Source organism: Fukomys damarensis, unplaced genomic scaffold (genome assembly GCF_012274545.1).
Source record: "Fukomys damarensis isolate Sample0158 unplaced genomic scaffold, DMR_v1.0_HiC HiC_scaffold_21, whole genome shotgun sequence".
Lineage (NCBI taxonomy): Eukaryota > Metazoa > Chordata > Mammalia > Rodentia > Bathyergidae > Fukomys > Fukomys damarensis.
This window is the reverse complement of record NW_022900933.1, coordinates 32,183,487-32,203,155: the sequence shown is the minus strand read 5'-3', so window position 1 is coordinate 32,203,155 and position 19,669 is coordinate 32,183,487. Positions and strand designations below refer to the sequence as shown.

The 19,669-nt window shown below is 44.4% G+C and overlaps 1 protein-coding gene and 1 pseudogene across 1 annotated transcript in view; one reads left to right on the top strand and one right to left on the bottom strand.

Moving 5' to 3' along the window:
- The window catches only part of Golga5 (golgin A5), a 34,462-nt gene extending 27,189 nt beyond the window's left edge, over window positions 1-7,273 (bottom strand). Inside the window, exons 1-2 of the mRNA XM_010609220.3 lie at window positions 7,050-7,273; window positions 1,742-2,310 (exon numbers count right to left, since the gene is read on the bottom strand). Of these exons, the coding sequence (XP_010607522.1) occupies window positions 1,742-2,282 (541 nt within the window). The 5' untranslated portion in view covers window positions 2,283-2,310; window positions 7,050-7,273. The remainder of the gene's footprint in view (window positions 1-1,741; window positions 2,311-7,049) is intronic.
- On the top strand, window positions 3,994-4,148 carry LOC104851849 (annotated as a pseudogene).
- Window positions 7,274-19,669: the final 12,396 nt, after the last annotated feature.

Below are 19,669 nucleotides of genomic sequence, written 5' to 3'. Positions count from 1 at the left end.
TTTATAACTCCATATAGTTATTATAACTGGTTCTAATTCATTTCCCTACTAACCAGGTTCCTCTTGGTCCATCCTTTAAATGTAAGCTATTTTCTTTAAAAGCATAAAAATTACCTGCGGTCAACTCTTGGTTTAAAGGCTTCTATTAGCACCACATTGCTTATGGCGGTCACTCTGAAGTTTTACTGGCCCTTCGATCCCAAGTACCCCCTCCACCCCAAAAGTTTTACTGGCCTAACAGTCACCTTGGGAACAAAAAGAATTCAGATGGCCTGTTCCACCCCCACAATATCTGACTCAGGAAGTCTGAGGGGGAACTGATAATTTACTTTTTATTACATTACACAGCGATTCTAATGCAAGCTGTACAGAGACCAATCTTTGACAATGATCTCTAAGAAAAATGGGTAACAGGGTTACAAAAAAAGTCTTCACAAACAGATCCCCTCTTGCTTTGGCTTCATCAAGGGTCCAGAAATATCTTTTTCTATGCTACCAACTTAAGAATCTGTTTTCTCTTCATGGAATGTTGTCTCTAACTTCTTATCTCGTTTTAATTTGACAAACTCCTATTTATCCTTAAAGAGCCAGGTCAAAACAAAGCCTCTGTGAATCCTTAATAGCTCAGGCAGGCAGTTTTTCCCTGTTCTCTCTCACAAACACTTCAATTACTTCACTTACTACATATAAATTACCTGGTTACATATCTGCCTTACCCACTAGATAGGTCTTTATGTGTATACCCAGTAGGTTCTCAGTAAATGTGTAACCAAAAAAGTTGAGAAGAAATTTAGGAGTGTGTGAATGTGATTAATAAAACGCTACTGAATGCTCCTACTTTAAAGCCAAACACCCATGCTTCTATATACCCTGCTTCTTTTATCTTGAAGATACAAATTTTATTCCCTAACAGACAAAACTAAGAGAAGCTTTAACATTTGAGAATGTTTCCATTAATCGTCAACTCTATAAATAATTCCTGCAAGAATCTATAAAGTTCACTGCAAGTTAAAGATGCTTAGCAGATGCTTCAATTAGCCCCATTAACCATGTTAATCTCACTCTGGGGCTGGGGATTTAGCTCAGTGGTTCCAGTGCCTGCCTCGCAAGCATTAAGGACCCGAGTTTGATCCCTGGTACCAAAAAATAAATTAAAAAAACAAAACAAAACGAAAATCTCACTCTGCAGGTGGATGTGCTTATAAGGGCAATTTCACAGTTCATTAAACAACTGAAAACCAGAATTCTAAGCTCTTGCTTCACTACTAGGTCAATACCTTCAACTATTCAACTTAAAAGTTCAGCCTCTCAGCGTTACTTCTGGAGGATATAGGTTTAAAAACACACAAAACTCTCCTCAACAGAGTACATAAGGAGTATGGCCTCCTGTCATTCTTATAATTTCAGTAACAAAAGTAGATGAATCAAGATAGCTTCAAATCTAAAATGACAAGTTTTCCAGATTTCAATTTTTTAAAATCTTTTTCTAGGGAATCCAATTTGACACAACTTCTTAGATGCTGGGTTTGGTGAAGTTACGAACAGACAACGTTCTGAAGTTTATACCACAAATGTACATTCACCAGTGATATTCAAAGCTGCCTTCTTTCTTTATACCACACCTTGGCAGAGGGCCTGCTCCTACACCAGTGGTGCAGATTCTAAAATAGTGGATGAAAAACAAGCTAGGATGACATATCCCATTGGCTTAATTCTAAAAGAAATGGGACTGGTTAATTACCATGGGTTTGGCTTCCAGAATTTTCTTCAGTGGCTTTGATGGTGGTGACACTGCTGTCCACAGAACTGATATTTGATGTCCGTGAACTCAGAAAGACAGGTGTCTTGCCCTTTTCTTTCTTGACCTCCACCCTCCCAGAGGGCTCCTTCTGTGAGCTATTAAGAAAATCAAACAGCAGCTCATCATCTGGTTCTGACTTTTTCCTTCGAACAAACTGGGATGAAGGCCTCGGAACAGATGCATTTTCAACAGGTTGGGAAGCCTCCCCTGGTGTCCTAGGTCCTACTTTCACATTTGCCGTGCCAGCTAAGATGGTGGCTTTATTTCGAATATTGTCAGCTGCTGAGGAAATATAAGTAGCTTTAGATCCAGTCTGATAAGTGAAATCTGTATTCTGCTGGGGCAGTTCAGGATAGTCAGCATTTTTGCTGTATATGATGTTGGTGGTATTCTCTTTTCTACTGAGAGCCGTTGCAGCTCCTTGATCAACTCGGTTTAAAAGATCTTCTGCCTTTCCAGCGAGATCAACCAACCATGACATGATGGCAGCAGAATAATCCTACAGGAACCTGCAAAAAGGACATCAAATGATCAGTGTGGCACAACAGCAGAGTCTAACAGTTAAAACTAAACTCTGCAGTCAGATACAGTCCTGGGTTGAAATCCTAATCCTGCCCTATTAGTTTGGTAACCTGCAGTAAACTACCACTGAAGCTAAGAAACCTTAGCTACAAAATGGGAAATTAAGTGCATCTTTTACCTTATAGAATGGTTTGTTTGTTTTTCAAATGGAGTTTTACTTTGTTGCCCATGCAGGCCTCAAATTCCCAGAGTCTACTATTCTTCCTGGCTCAGCCTTCCAAGTACCCGGGACTACCGGGAATCCCACCTCATCCAGACTAGAATGGTTTTAAGAGGATATATTAAAACAAGCCGGGCATGGTGGCATACGCCTGTAATCCCAGCACTGGAGGCCGAGGCAGGAGGATCACTGTAAATTTGAGACCAGCCTGGGCTATATACTGAGTTCCAGGTCAGTCTCAACTACATAGTGAGACCCGGTCTCAAAAAAAAAAAAAAAAAAACAAAAAACAAAAAACAACAAAACAACAACAACAAAAAACCTTTCAAGATGCTTGGCACACAGTAAGCACTCATTTTAGTAGCTACTACTTCATTATAACAACCACCACTACTGTTTGATTGATTGCAGCACTGGGGATCAAACCTAGGGGCGCTCTATCATTGAGCAACATTCCAGCCCTTTTTTAATTTTGAAACAAGGTCTCATTAAGTTGTCCAGGTAGAACTCCAAATTGTATTTCTTATGCCTTAGGCTTGCAAGTGCTGAGATTACAGGTGTGTGCCAACATCTGGCTGTCTTTGCGGCTAGTTCAATGAAAGGCAATCTTAATGTAGCAGACGGATATGTTATCTGCTGAAATTCATGTTCAAGGGGTGATGAAAATATGTGGTGAATGGTAACATTTAAAAAAAATTATTACATTTTGTTTTGTTTGGTACTGGGGATTGAACTTGGGACCTTGCACTTGTGAGGCAGGCAGTGGAACCACTGAGCTAAATCCCCGGTCCCCCAAAAAATTATTACAGTAAAACACCTTGCCCTTAATCCCTTTCAAAATATTCCCCATCACACACATATCCCATTGTTCTTGCCACTTTCTGAAGCAGTTCTGAAATTCCTCTTTTGAGTCTTCACAAAGTGTGATAAAAAATATGGCCACTGCTCAGTGTCACCTAACAGAAAGGAAGGCTTGTAAAAACATGGTATCTCCGGGTGTGGTAGCACACGCCTATAATCCCAGCACTCAGGAGGCTGAGGCAGGAGGACTGCTGTGAGTTAGAGACCAGCCTGGGCTACATAGTGAGTTCCAGATCAGTCTCGACTACACAGTGAGACCCTGTCTCAAAAAACAAAAAACAAAACAACAACAACAAAAAAACATTATGGTATCTTCTACTACCTACTTTCCTCCTCCACTTTATTCACCAAAATTGGCACTGTGCTACATCTGGCTCTTCCCCAAAGTAAACATGACCATGAAATGTAAATGTTTTGAACTGATTCAGAACATCAAGGCAGCCATGACAGTGCAACTAAAGACACTCACAAAAGAGGACTTTCAGAAATGCTTCAGAAAGTTGAAAGAATGATGGGATAAATGTTAGAAATGACAGCTCTTCTGTTTCTGTCTACCATCGTGTGTGTGTGCTTGCCTCCGAGCTTAACAATGTCTTCTCACAAGACTTTCAGAATCAAGAGATTCCTGGCAAGAAGCAAAAGTAGAATCATCCCATTCCTTGATGGATTTAGATGAAAACCGGTAAGAAAATCAGGTACAACTCCAAGAGGAGACACCGGAGGAGGACCAAGCTGGGACTGTAAGGAACTGAACATGAGACATAGCATATTTCTCTCCCAGAAGTAAAAAAATGACACAATTCTTTATCATGGGTTACATTACCATATCAAGCTTAAAAAATACCAATGGCTGGACAGTTGAACGTGCTTAATCAGGAATCATTCTGATTGCATTAATGAATCAACAATGTTTTGAAACGTTAAAAAAAAAGAGAAATGAGAGAGAGAATATTTTGAGGTTCATTAATGGCAATGTGTTTATCATACATTAAAAAAAAATCTAAACAGGGCTGGGGATTTAGCTCAGTGGTTCCGCTGCCTGCCTCAAAAGCAAAACGACGACCGGAGTTCAATCCCCGGTACCAAAAAGAAAATCTAAACATTCACTGTATTTTTCAATTATACCTCAAACTGAAGTCCAAAACCTCAGAATTCAGAAAGTGACTATGGAAACAGTCTTTAACGAGGTAATCAGTTTAAAGAGTCATTAAGCAGGCCCTACTATAATAACCTGGCATTCTTATAAGAAATTTCAGCCAGCTATATTGATGCATGCCTGTAATTTTGAGACAGGCAGAAGATGGAGGGCTGTTAAGAGTTTGAGGCCAGCCTGAACTACACAGTGAGATCCTGTCTGGAAAAAAAAAAAGGAAATTTGGACGAAAATAGCATACAAGTGATAAGATCACATCAGGACAAAGCAAGAAGGTGGCCATCTGGAAACCTAGGTGAGAAGCCTCAAAAGAAACCAATCCCGCCCACACCCTAATTCTGTACTTCACAACTATGAGAAAATAAATTTCTGCTGTCAGAAGCAATTATCTGGAGTTCCTTGCAAAGTGCTGAAATTTGAGAAGTAAAAATGCTTCCAATAATATAAAAGCTATCAGTGTTAAACTAAAGCACTATTACAGCTGATTTAAGTGTGCACATAATATGCCTAAAGTATATTTTCAATAATTCAAATATGCAGTACCTATCATGTTCACATTAAGCTCAGTTCAGAATAAAAATGATTTCATAACATCCGACACATATTCAAGCACTTCAGTTTACCACAAGTCAAGGAAACGATGCAGTAATTAATTCTCACAATATAAAAGAACACTATAAAAAGTCAACCACCATTTCTGGAATGTCTGTCATTTCTTTTGCCTGGAACTTTCATGATTAACTTTTTTTTTCTGAGACAGGGTCTCACTATGTAGTTCAGACTGTCCTGGAACTCACTGTGTGGCCCAGGCTGGTCTGGAACTTGCAGCGATCCTCCTGCCTCAGCCTCCTGAGTGCTGGGATGATTAACTCTTAATATTTGTCTTTTTTCACAAATGTCATCTTCTTCAAAGTTCTTTCTGTTTGGCTGGGGATTTAGCTCAGTGGTTCCGCCACCTGCCTGGCAAGTGCAAGGTCCCGGGTTTGATCCCTAGTACCAAAAAATAAATTAAAAAAAAAAAAAGCAAAAAAAAAGCTCTTTCTGTTCATCTAAATTAGGTCCTATTAGGGGGTTTATAGGTTTTCTTTTGCTTCACAGCTGCTCACGTTTTATAATCATTTTTTTGGGTGTGTGTGTGTGCTTGCAAGGTAGGCGGTGTGTGTGGGGGGGCAGTGAGCCAAATCCCCGGCCCTTATGTGTTGTTCTTTCATGGTGGTTTTTTTTTTGGTACCAGCGATTGAACTTGGGTCCTGGCGCCTGCGCAGGGGGCAGCACCACTGAGCTAAATCCCCAGCTTTCATGTGTTGCTTTTTAAATATGCCATGTCCTGCTGGGGAAGGGGGAGTAATTAGATAAACATCATGTCTGCTTTGCTCACCAATGCATTCCCAGCATGTAGTGCACACAGACATTCGTAAGTGCTACTGAAGGGAATTTTTATGTTTTAGAGGCTGTACAAATATTCTCACACATAATTTTCACAATCACATTGTGTGGCAAGTAGCTGTATCCTCTTTTCCTTCCTTACAAATATGGAAAAGGATTAGAAAGCCCCAGAATTCAGTTGGCACACCAGATTCTGAAATCCAAGTCAGCCTAATGTCAAACCTACCTTTTAATCTCTGCCTCCCCTTATCTAGCTTTCTAAATATAAATAACTTCAAGAAGAAACTCACTTTTCAAACGTATTTATATAGTTCTTTGGCGGGGGGTACTGGGGTTTGAAATCGGGCCCTTTCGCTTTGCTAGGCAGGCGGCGGAACCACTGAGCCAAATCCCCCGCCCAAACGTGTTCTTTATAAATGTGCCTGTGCAGTTCAGAGTTTATACAAACTTATTACAACAGAGGTGAAATACTTTCTACGTCATACAGGCCTGAAGTGAACACTACCGGTGACGGGACATAATTCCTCTCCTAACAAAACAACAAAAGCACTTTAATTAATTCTGTGTATCTTGCCTCCCGTTTAAATTAACAGGGCTTTAGAATACTAGCACTGATTACCTAATTAAATTCTAGGATGGGCCCTGGACACCTGCCCCACTGACAAACACCTGGAGCGGATATCAGAGGTTCAAAGTCGCAGCGATTCCCCAGGCGCTGCACGAAGGCAGGTAAAGCATGACGTGGGGTAAGGGTCTGCAGATCGCGGAGGCCCAGAGTCAGCTCAGACGAGGTCAGGTGGGAAAAGAAGCTGAGGTCGGTGGCTTAGACCCCCGCACGTTCCCCACCCACCTCCTCCCAAACCTCTGAAACCGGAAGTGCGGCCGCGCCAGACAAGGGTCCGGGGCGGGAGGGAAGAGCAGGAAAGTAAACAACGGCTGAAGCCCATAGGAACCGTCCCGTTCCTCAGCCGCAAACCCCAAAGCCGAGCGCAGCCCGGGGAAAGGCGGGGTAACCCAAGTTTCCGCCGAGGCCGGCGACCCGCTCCTAGCTCCGTTAGCTTCCCAAGTGGACCCGTCCCGGCCTCTGGAGCTTGTCGCTGCCTCACCTGAGGACTCTGGAGCGGCTACACCGCGGCTTCGACGCCCTCTTGGGCCGGGCCCCCTCGGCAGGCCGGCTCGGAGAGGGCCCGGGCTCAGTAAACCGCCTCTGGGCCTGACGCGGCCCGGCTACCTCTTCCGGGAGACGTGGAAGGGCGGCGAGGACCCCAAAACAGAGTGGCCTTCGAGCTGCCTGAGCGGCGGGAAGCTAGAAGCCACTGCCCACCTAACAGGCGACGCAGGCAGCAGCCCCAGCCGATAGAAGGGCCTCGCGCGTAGCCACGCCCACTTCTGCCTGGGACGAGACTGGGCGGGGACAGAGCTTGCGTGAGAGTGACGTAAACCTCGCCGGCGGACTTTGGCCCGCACGCGGCTGTCACAACATTGGAGGGCACGCCCACAAATGGGCGGGGCTCCGCTGCGTGCCATGTGGGCGGCCAAGGCTGTGGGACTGTCAGGGAAGGAATGTGAGATTTGAGTTGGGCAAGGTAAGAGATTCAAGTGGACCGGCCACACCTCTTTCTCCTTTCTGATTTTACCGTAAAAGATACTGATTTTCACGGAAGAAAGTGAGAATACGTGATTCCTATTTTCACGGAGCTATTAGTGGCAGAGACATTACATAAACCAGTGAGTGAACAAGACCATTTCAGGGCGTTGCCAGAGCCATAAAGACAAGAAAACAGAAGTGACAGGAGATGAGAGAAGTACATTAGATCAGATGATCACAGGTCTTTCTGCAGAGGAGATGGATACAGTTCATAGAATCTTTGAAATTAGGCTGAGATCTGCATCCAGTAATTCACAAATACTCATCTTCTACTATATGAACAGCACCGGGATAATTTGACCCTAATGTCAAGCCTATAAAGTAGTCCCAAGTATTCTCATTTTGGTGTTGAGGAAATTAAGGCTCAAAGAGGTTAAGTAACTTAGATCTAAGACCATCTCCCCACGTTACTGCAAAGGCCTTGCCCCTTAAATTCAGTGTTTTATTGTCTCCAAATTAAATATTGGTACCAGTTAACAACTCCTTTTCTTCATCTCAGGTCAGGATTACCCCAACCCAGTGAAGAGAAAACACCAGATAATAATGGCACCCAACATTTACTGAGCCCTTATTAAGTGCAGGATACTGTTAAGCACTGGATATGCTTAACTTCATTTAGTTCTCCCAACAACACTGAAGAAGATACTATTATTAGCTTTTAGTAGGTGATACCGTTGTTCTCAGCTTTCAAATTGCTCTTTGTGTTAAGGATTAGATAGCATCACTGGTTGTCACGTGACTGCAATCACATGACTGCATCCTGGACAAGTTTCCTTTCCAGCTTTGCTAAGTTCATACTTGATCCTATGGCCTGCTTTTGGTCAATGGGATATGAGCAGAAGTGTCTTTTGCTACATCTAGGCACAAGCATTAGAATCGTGATGTAGTTCCACCAGCTGACTTGGACTTTGTCCTCTACTCATAAGAATGCGTGTCTCAGGTGGGTCCTGAAAGGAGAGAGATGTGCAGCAGCCCACATCTAACATGACACACCAGTGAGAAGTAAACTGTTGCTGTTGGAAGCCACTGAGAGTTAGCATTGGCTCTTATATATTCTGGTCTAGTGAAATCTGACTCATACATGTCCCCATCTAACAGATGAAGACAATGAGATTTAATTACTTGCCCATGGTCACACAGAGTAAATAAAAACTTTAGGATTCACACTTAGTTCATGGTGACTCCAGAAGTAATGTTCTTAATCACTGAAACGGTGAGTAAAAAATAAAGTTGAGGGGGAGTTGAATCTTCCACATTAAGAAAAAAAAATTAACAGAACAATTCGGTAAAGGCTCAGGCCAAACCAGAGCCAGCTCAGGATCCGTCCTGGCACAAAGGCTACCCAGTCTCCAGGGTGGCTAAACTGCTAAGTCTGCATCTGCTGGAGGCCCATGGCCTCCATCTTGGGGAGAAGCTGCTGGAGGGTGCAACCGCACAGAGACCAAGTTGAGATGAAGCTACCACTCACGAGGTAGCAACCTCGTGTCCAAAACAACCACATCTGAAGCCAGCCTGGTCCAAAACTTGTCCTGAAGCACAGTGACTAAGCCAGTAAGGTCACTGTTTTTGCTGAAACTAATTTGAGTTAGCCTAGTTCGTCCATAGACAAGAGAAATCAGGCTAAACCACAGCCCTTGCTCCATCCATCCTGGTATCAGACATGCAGCAAGTCACAGGGCAAATGTTTGTTGATTGAGTGTTCACAAATGGGAATAAATGAGGCATCAGAAGCAGCCACTCAGTGATGTATAAATACCAACAGTGCACTTTGCCAGAGTGCAGATGAAGCAGCGCTTCGGGAAGGTGCCAAAATAAAAATAACAGGAAAATATAACATAATTATATTTCAATTAAAATTAAAATATATACATATTGGGCCAGGGATTTAGCTCAGTGGTGCTGCCGCCTGCCTTTTAAATGCAAGGTCCTGAGTTTGATCCCTGGTACCAAAACAAACAAACAAACAAACAAAAAACAAAAACAAAAAAAACTGAGAGTGCATGGGCCTCTGAAAAAGTGTTTTAAGAATTGCCACATATACCTTCTTAGACACTTTCCCAGCCAGAAATTATTGGGGCCAAGCTGGATTCACCTGAGAAACAGCAAAACCAGCAGAGAAGAAAATGTGACCCTCTTTTTCTCCCTCTTTCCTACCCTGATGCCACCAGAGGTGAAGAGGATGGAGGAGAAGGAAGTCTTTAGGACAGCCAAGCTGATCTGCTCCAGAGGACTGGAAAAGAACTTCAGGTCTGTGTTATGACTTGTAGGATGGCAGAGTAAGGAGCTTATCGAATCCTCTCCCCAAAGAGCAATGATAAAATTGAACAAAGTTAGCTAGATGTGGTGGCATATGCCTGTAATCCCAGCACTTGGGAGGCTAAGGCAGAAAGAGTGACCTGAGTTCTAGGTCATCCTGGGTTATATAGTTTAAGGCCAGCCTGGACTGCATAGCAAGACCTTTTCTCAAAACAACAAACAAAGGCTGGGGATTTAGGGCTGGGGATTAAGGGCCTGAGTTCCATCCCCAGTACAAAAAAAAAAAAAAAAAAAAAAAAAAAAAAAGACATAGTTATGAAAAACAACCATTTCAACAAACAGGAAATTGACTAAAGGTATAACAAATTAAGAAACTTTCATTCAAGAAATACCTTGGGTAAGAACTGAAGGTCTATGACATTTTAACTGAGGAAATTTTCCAGTCCCTCACCCCAAGCTCCGCCAGAATGGTCTAATCAAGGCTGGGTAAGCTGGAAAGACTAGGAGCTTGACTGCTGGAGTGGTCTGACTTTAGGAGTGGAGCCAGAAATGCCCCATCGCCAGCGGGAGGACTCAGCTGGGCATGTGGACACTGCAGCTACCTGGGCTGCTACACTGGTTGGGTAAACAATTGCTTAAGCCTGCTGGAAGTTCAGCAGCGAGCCCTAGTGCTGAGATAGCCATAGTGGGTTTTGGTGAGCTCCCCCTGCATTAGTGGTCTAGACGGTGTGCAAGGCTGTGCAAGTTCAGGAGGATCTAATAGGAACCCCAGTCAAATGCTCATCCCTGGCTGAACGTAGAGCCTGGTACAGATGCGCAGGAGACACAAGAAAATCCAGGAGAGTAAGAGCCAGAAGACCCAAGACAATCTAGGAGGATAAGAGCTAGAGCAGTCTTGTAAATTGTCTGAAGTCTGAATGCATTCCAAGCCCATTTCCCCCTTTTCTGGCAATGCTGAGGATCAAACTCAGGGACTTGTGTGCTATATAGGCAAGCACTCTACCATGGAGCTACACCGCAGCCCCACACCCCGGCTTGAGGGTAGGACCCTCCTTGCTTGAGAAATTTAAGCGCCATCTCTGACCAGTCAGTGCTATACTCCAAGCTATGTTGACCCTGTTGAAAACCCTAGAAAATTGTAAATCAAAATAAAAAGAAAGAGAAATAAAAAGAAAAAAACCTGGGCAGAAACACCAGTGTCAACACACTGGGAGAAAAACTGCCAAGTTACACACACACACACACACACACACACAACAAAACACATGTTCCCAGGGGCACATCAGACCACAGGGTTGCTAAAATACCCAATTTTAACACCCCCCCCCAAAGCAAACATGCAAGTGACCAGGAAAATGTGACCATATATATTGATTTGTCTGTTTATTTAGTGTCCATTTCCCCGGCCAACACACAATGGCATACACACATCTGTTTGTGTTCACTGTTGTGTTCCCAGTGTGTAGGACACGTGTCTGTTAAGTGAATGTGTGCTCTGGGCCCACCCTATGGATTAGAGAAGCTAATTGCATGAGGTCACTAGCTGCCTCAGAAAGAATTTTTTGGATAAGTAAGCACCCAGCACAATACCTAGTACACAACAGATGCTTAATAAATGGGAGGTGTGGTTCTTATGTCTCTGAGTTTTCTCCTCCTGTACAATATCCTCTATCCAAAGTCTATACAGTACCCGCTCTATCCAAATCTAGTACTTGTGCTTTACCATGGCCTCCCTGGCCCTGTCTCTCCATCCTGTCCATCCTACAATGAGACCTGCCTCCTTCCTCCCAAAACTCATCTCGAGTAGCATTTCTGCTCAGCTTTGAGGGGATCTTAGGGAATTCTGTGGAAATGAGCTCATTCCCTTGTAAACTGACCATCGACTGTGATTTGGGGATATACCATCTGAACACAAGTGGGACAGCTGTGTGAGGCCTGTCCCCCCTCATAGGAGGTGGCCAAATATACGAGTGCTTGCTTTAGTCTGTGTCCCTCCCCACTGGCCTGCTCTCTCCTACTTAGGGGTTAGAGGCAGCCTAGCAGAGACCTCGGTAGCCTGCATTTCCTACTTGATGTTATTTCTCCAACTGTACTCTGTGCACAGTTTGCTCACCTTTCTGAAATATGCCTTGTAATTCCCCAGCTGCTGCCTTCTGCCCTGATCACTCTGTCTTGTCTATTCACACACCCTGCTTTCATTAAGTTGCCCAGTCCATGGCGGGCACAAAACCGGGTGCTAATGGTACAGTTAAGAGACCTGCTCTCAAAGAGGTCAAAGTCTGCATGGCTGGGGGAGGCAAGCAAACTGATAATTACAGGCCTACAGATTAAGTCCTACAGGAGAGGCCTGGGGGAATGAATGGATTGGTATGTTAATGAATGAGCAAATCTGACCATTGGAGCATCTCTCAGTCTACTTCGGTAGCCTCAGCTAGAGGATGTGACCAGTCTTCTGTCCATCCCAGCTCTGAGGAGTAGTGGAGACAGGTCTAGGGCTGAATTCACAAGATCACACCACCTCTTCTTAGAGTCCCTGGGGGACCTCCCAAAGCAGGCAATTAGAGGAAGTGGGATTCTTAAATGGTCTCACCTTTGCATGAGCAATAAACATGTTTTCTCTTGATCAGTAGAAGCTCCTTTTCTTTTTAAAACGATCTTTCAGAAAAGTGTATTCTTTGATTCAACAAATATTTACTGCACATCTCCCATGTCCAGCTGCACGTGTAGGTGCTTGGAATCTAGCAGTGAACAAACCAGACAAGACCTGTGTCCCTGTGGAGCTTCCATTCTAGTGGGGGAGACGGCTAGAATAAGCCAAATGCTTGGCATCCGAGATGGTGGAGGAATACAAAGCGGGAAGGAGAGAGGTGATGTGGTGGTGAAGGGTGCGGTTTTCAGTTGGGTGGATAGTGATGTCTGAATAAGAACGTGACTTAGGTGACCTGTCAAGGACTTAGGAGGTGAGGGAATGAGCAGTCAGCGGATATATATGCAGTGGGGTGGATGATCCAGGTAGTGAGGAGCGCCAAGGCCCTGAGCCACCAGCAGGGGGAGTAGAGAGATCAGAGGTGAGGGTGGGAGGCAGGCGGCGCTGCTCCGTAAATAGAGGTCCTTGTGGGCCACACTGAGGAGTCTGCGTTGGACTCTACAAGGATTGCGAAGCCAGTAGAGGGTTTTGAACAGGCAAGTGCTTTACTTTGTGCTATTCCAGGCTTTCACTAGCTAGTGCGTTGAGAATATACTGCAGAGGCCCAAGGCCAGGAGCAGGACAGCTGCCACAGGCCATTGCAACCCCTTGGCCAGAGGGGAGGGTGGAAGCCACAGAGATGGTGAGAAGTAGTTGGGTCCTGGGCCTGTTTTGAAGAGAACCAATAGAACAGGTTGAACACAGGTGTGAGAGAAGGGGAAGCACCGAGCTGAAAGCCCTAAGGTTTTCGGCTTGGCCATCTGGACAGATGGACCTCATATGCATAAGTTAGATGGGGAAAGGAGTGGGAAGAGTGGGCTCTGGGGAAGATCAGGGTTCAGACTGGAGCTGGATGAGCATGACATGCCAAGTGGAGATGTCAGGCAGGTGATGGAAGATGTGAGTCTGGAGTCCTAGTGAGAGTCCCGGCTGGAGAGCCAAGTTATTATTTTGGCGTCATTGGCACATGGGTGGTGGAAGAGGGACAAGGAGAGTGGACTGAGCCCCGGGCCTATGGATGTTCAGAGGTCGGGTGGAAGGAACTGTTGAGGTCAGAGAAAAAATGGAAGTATGATATCCTGGAAAATACTTGAAGAAAGGACTCAAAGGAAGAGGAAGTGACTGATTCCATCAAACTCCATGAGAGAGTATGATTTCATGTTTCTACAATATCCAGACCAGGAGAAGACACAAAGACATAGCTGATTGGTGGTTGCCAGGGACTGAAGATGGGCAGAAATGTGACTACTTCATGGAGTGATGGGAGTGCTTTGAAACTTGGTAGGTGTGGTAGGTGCCCAACATGGTGGAGGTACTAAATGCCACTGAATCATACACTTCAAAATGGTTAATTTTACGTCCTGTAAGTTTCATCTCCATACAAATAAATTCTATAAGAGGTCAACCACAGTGACAATGGGAAATGACTGGCAGATACAGCAGTGTGGAGTCCTGGTCTGGACAAGAGCTGTTTTGGGCGAATGTGGAGTGAATTCAAGGGGGAATGGCTGCATGAGGTCTGATCCAAGGCCCTAGTACTCACATATTTTTATTTCTCCCTAGGGACCAAAGCAAAAGAGCTTTGTACTTTTACCTTAGGGCTTGCCCATTGTTTGAGTCACTTTGCTCATTGCTAAGAATGCCAGACATCTACAACTTAATGGAGGAAAGGTTTATTTTGGCTCACAGTTTGAGAAGTTTTAGTCCAGGGTTGGCAGACTCAGATGCAAACACAGCAAGACGGGAGCGCCTGGTAGAGGAAAGCCACTCACATCATGGTAGCTGGGAAGCTGAGAGCAAAGGGAGAAAGTAGGGAGGGAGATGGGGCCTCCCAGGTTACCCCCAGAGACCCACTCCAGCCAGGGCCTACTCCTAACAGCATTCTCAATCACCATGAATCCCCTGATGAACACAGCCACCTTCCAGAAGCCCCCCTCTGAACACGTGAGGCTAGATCTAAACCATAGCACCCAGTGTCTGGAATCTGATTTTGACTTTTTTGACTTTGGCAGATTTCTCATGGTTTCTATTTTCTTGCAAGATCCTCATTTAAAATGATGATTAAAATGATTATTTGGGGGCTGCAGATGCAGCCCAATGATAGAGCATTTGCCTAACATGAGGCCCTTGGTTCTATCCCCAGCACTGCAAAAAGCCCACCACCACCACCACAACCACCAACACCACCATGATAATAATGATAGTAATAATGATAATAAAATGATCATTTTATTCATCTTTATAATTTTTGCCAGTTTGATGCATGTTTAGTGGTATCTCATTGTGGATTTTGATAATGTGTTTTATATATAGCTAGAATATGTCTGCATATACAAATAATATATGGTAAGCCCTTGACTTATGAATAAGTTCTATTCCGGGACGATGTTTGTAAGTCAAATTTGTTCATAATCCAACAAAGTGCGTCTTATACAGTATACCTGTAAATCTTACACAGTACGGCTGTGAAAGTTCACAACTCCAAAGCTTGTAAATTGAGGACTTACTATATTCAATGTATAAAGTGACTAAGATATGTGAATATAAAGTATATTTAATATATAAATATACATTTTTATCTAGTTTTTGTTTACTTTCTTTTCTGTTGTACTGAGGATTGAACCCAAGGCCTTCACTCTGTTACATTCCCAGCCACCACTCCTAACTTTTTTTTTTTTTTTTAAGTTTTTTGAGATAGTCTCACTGTGTAGTCCAGGCTGATCTTGAACTCACTACATAGTCCGGGCTGACCTCGAACTTGTGGCAATACTCCTGCCTTGGCCTCCTGCATGCTGGGATTACAGGCATGTACCACCATGCCCATCTACTAACCACCTCCCCATCTTTTTTTGAGATAGGATCTCACTAAGTTATTAAGTTGCCTGAACTGGGCTCCTATCTCAACCTCCCAGAGTGCTGAAATTACAGGCCTGTACCAGCAGGTCTAACTTGTTTTGCTATTTCTGAGCAGCAAAGGAGACTTTACCTTTGATAAAGCATAGAAATGGGAGATAAAACTTGTAAATCAATTTCTCATTTGCTAGAGTTGAAAGAGAGATTATAGATATAGGGTAAATCTCGGTGAGGGATTACATTCTGGCAAAGATCTGTCTAACATTTTGTCCAGGTCTTGAGACTTTGCAGGAGGCTGACTTTAAAAATGATAGGTAGGACCAGGGATTTAGCTCAGTGATTCCACTGCCTGCCTTGCAAGCGCAAGGTCCCGAGTTTGATCCCTGGTACCAAATAAAAAAAAAAAGAAAGAAAGGCTAACTAATCTGGTGGAGGAAATTTCAAGGCAGTCTAACATTTAGGCTGTAGGTACTGCTGACTGCTTTTAGCCAGATTTATAGTAAGAATCAGGAGCAAAAAAATAGAGCAGAAAGATTCAAACTTTTTTTCCAGTTTGGCAAGAAAAGAGGCATGTATAAAGTTGGGGCCACAGACAATGTATTTTCTAAAGAGATTAACATCATTAAAAGAAACCAAGTACTTGGTACCAGGAAAGAAGAAAGATGAGGGCATCTCAGGAGTCAGAAAGACCCCACTGATCACAGGCTGAAGGGTATAAAAGTGTAAGTTGTTTGTAACACTTTGCTTTGAGAAGAGAGCTGCAGGGTGCTCTACTCGCTCAGAGATGCCTAAGGAAGCATTTTCCAGTATTCAGCCATCCAGGTACCCAGAAGCCATGGTTCAAGGAGGCACAGCTACCGCTCGTGCTGGCAGCAGACTTGGCTTCATCCACACGATGATGGCTTAGCAGGTATATAGAATGCAAGAGTTCTGGGGTTGAGGGGGCTTCCACCCACATTTCAGAGGAAAGCCTAGAAATCCAAGCAATGTGTCACAGGATTGGAGGATCCTGCCAGGGTGTCCTGAAAAGGAAATGCATGTGAGCTGGGCGTGGCGGAGCACACTTGTAATCCCAGCACTCAGGAGGCTGAGGCAGGAGGATCGCTGTGAGTTCGAGACCAGCCTGGGCTACATAGTGAGTTCCAGAGCAGTCCCAACTACATAGTGAGACCCTGTCTGTAAAACCCTGTCTGTATTTTGACACACACACACACACACACACACACACACACACACACACACACACACAAAGGAAATGCATGAAGCTGTGAGAGGGAAGCCAAAGTCGCGGTAAAGACCCCAGGAAGTTAGAGATTCAAGAAACAGAGAATGTTTGCTAAGGAAAGTCATAGGAAAGAGGCATAGTTGTCCAAGACAGAAGGCATCAGGACTGAAACCCGCAGGACTGTAGGGCCGGGGCTGTTCAGACCCTCTGGGATTCACATCTCACCACCGTGTACTCTCAGTGCCAGGCATGCAGCTCTAAACCTAGTGTTCACTTTGATGGTTTTTGGTCTTGTTTTGATGTGATTCCTTTTGAACCCTCATCTTCCATCTTCTTTTTTGGAGTAGGAATGCTCACCCAGTGCCATAGCATTTTGGGATTATGTCACTTTTTCTTTTTACAGAGGTTCACTTGGACTTGGACTTTTGAACAATGTTGGGACTGTTGAGACTTTAGAGCCCTGATGGTGAACCTGTGGCACACGAGCTGCAGCAGGCACACAGGGCCCTCTCTGTCAGCACACGAGCCAAGTCGCCATGTTGTTTTTTCTAAACTTAAACCTGAGTATTCAGTTTTAATTGCAGTGTTGGCACTTGCAATAAATAAGGGGGTTTTGGATTGCAATGTGGGCACTGAGTCTCTAAAATGTCCACTACCAGTAGTTTAGGGGAAGGAATCAGGGTGTTTTTAGTTGCACACAGGATAGTTATATGGTGTTAGGTGGAATTGTGACCGTGGTATTGTCACTGCTTACCGTGCCAGGCTTGGTGGTGCACGCCTGTAATCCCAGCACTTGGGAGACTGAGGCAGGAGGATCGCTATGAATTCGAGACCAGCCTGGGCTACATAGTGAGTTCCAGGTCAGTCTCAACTACATAGTGAGACCCTGTCTCGAAAAACCAGGAAGACCTGTGGGCTGGGTGTGGTGACACATAACCGTGATCCCTGCAGGAGGATCACCAGCCTGGGCTATGGAGTGAATTTGAGGCCAGCCTGAACAACAAAGTGGGGCCCTGACTCTAAAGAAGGAGAAGAAAGAGGAAGAGGAGGAGAATGAGGAGGAGGAGGAAGAGGAAGAAGAAGGGGAAGAGGAAGGAGGAGGAGGAAAAGGAGAAAGGAAAGGGGAGATGTGTTTGGTGTCAAGTTGACATAGGGTGGACTTACAGTGATTAATCTTGATTTTCAACTTGATTGGCTTGAGAGATGCCAGTGAACTAGTAAAGCACACTTGTGACCTGTCTGAGTGGGTCAGAGGGGCTCAACTGGGGGATGTATCTGATCTTTGACTCCTTCCTCTGGAGCTTCTCAGACACTATAAGATGAGCAGCTTTCCTCTGCCCTGCCCTTCTACCAGGGTTTCTTCTTTGGAGTCAGCTGACCATGGACTGAAACCTCTGAAACAGTGAACCAAAAATAAATCTTTCCTTTTTAAAGTTGTGTATTCAGGTATTTTTTTCCAGTGATGGAAAACTGACTAATACAATTATACAATGTAGCTTAGTTTCTCCTGTTTGCAAACTTTACTGTTTATGGAGTTCATCTATATGCTCTTTTCTGTGTCTGACTGATTTTTCCCAATAATACATGTAACATTATATCACTGTGTGAGGAAATCATTGCTCTATGTTATTCCATTATATAATTATACTGCAGTTTATGGGGAGCAGACATATAAAATTGGAGACAGTGAGTCTGATCATTCTTCAAAGGCATTTCACTATAAAGAAATAGAAGAGAAAGGACCAGTACCTAGAGGAGATAGTAATCAAGACAGTTTTCCCCTTTTCTTTTGGAAGAGAATTCTTTGGGGAAAAATGCGAAAGAGAAAGGAAATTTGATAATCAACAGGACAGGTTGAAACAGTACCTTGAGTGGACGAGAGGGGAAGGTACATTAGGAGCATGCTTGGAGGGGAGAGCCCGAGCTAGAACCCTGAACAATTCACCCGTCCTCACAGGAAAGAAGGCAGACTAGACAGGCATAGATGCAGGGGGATGTGTATGTGGGTAGGAGCCTATGAGCGTTCTCTTTGGATGGCTTCATTTTTGTCAGTGAAATAGGAGAGGAGATCACCAACTAAAGAAGACAGGGAGGAGGCTCAGCTTTGAAGATGGAGGAAGCAGGAACCTGCTTCTTAGCAGAATGGAGATGCAGATGGAGAAGGGAGATAACAGATGGTTTCTGGGCGGCATCGTGGCCGATTTGAGGTTGTTGGATGTTATGAGTGGGCAGTGAGATGAGTCAGTCGGCGCCCGTGTCCAGCTGCTTCTGTTCCACAAGCAGGTGGAGCAATGGAAAGACCAGTGGTGACTCAGATAAGTGAAACAAGAACTCGTGTGGGGTTTACTAGGTGTGAAGACACGCAGGAAGTAGGGAATGGAAACACAGTGGGCAAAATAGGTCATAGGGTCTGCAAGGGAGATACAAGCTCTTTTGGGGCTGGAGCCCTCAAGTGTCCACTGGGTTGGGCAGTGGGATGCCTGAGATAGACCTTGGAGAGCTCCTGGCTCCTGGTGATGACACGGTTGACTTTAGGTGATGGCATGGAAATGGTGGGCTCAACACATCAGAAGACTAGGCCTACAATTGCGTAGTGTTCAGCTATAGCAAAGAATAAAGTACTGACATATGATACTACATGGATGGAAAACACACTGAATGCTTCAGAAAGCTAGAACACACTTTGCATAATTCTGCTATTTGAAGTATACAGAATGGGCAAATCCATGGACACTCTCTTTGTTCAAGTGGCTTTAGAATGGGTGAGTTATAAAAAACAGACATTAATTCTGAAGGCTGAGAAGTCCAAGATCATGGCCTCTGCAAGTTCTGTGTCTGGCAAAGGCCTGTTCTCTGCTTCAAGGTGGTATCCTCTTTGTATGTTTTCACATGGTAAAAGGATTGAAGCAGTTCCCTTCAATCTCACCCCCCCATCAGGGTCTCATTCTGGATCCCAGGCTGGCTGGAAACTCCCAGTCCTGCCTTGCCCTCCTAGTGCTGGGATTTTAGTCGTGTGTCACTGTGCCTGTCTCCCTTCAACCTCTTTTATAAAGGCACT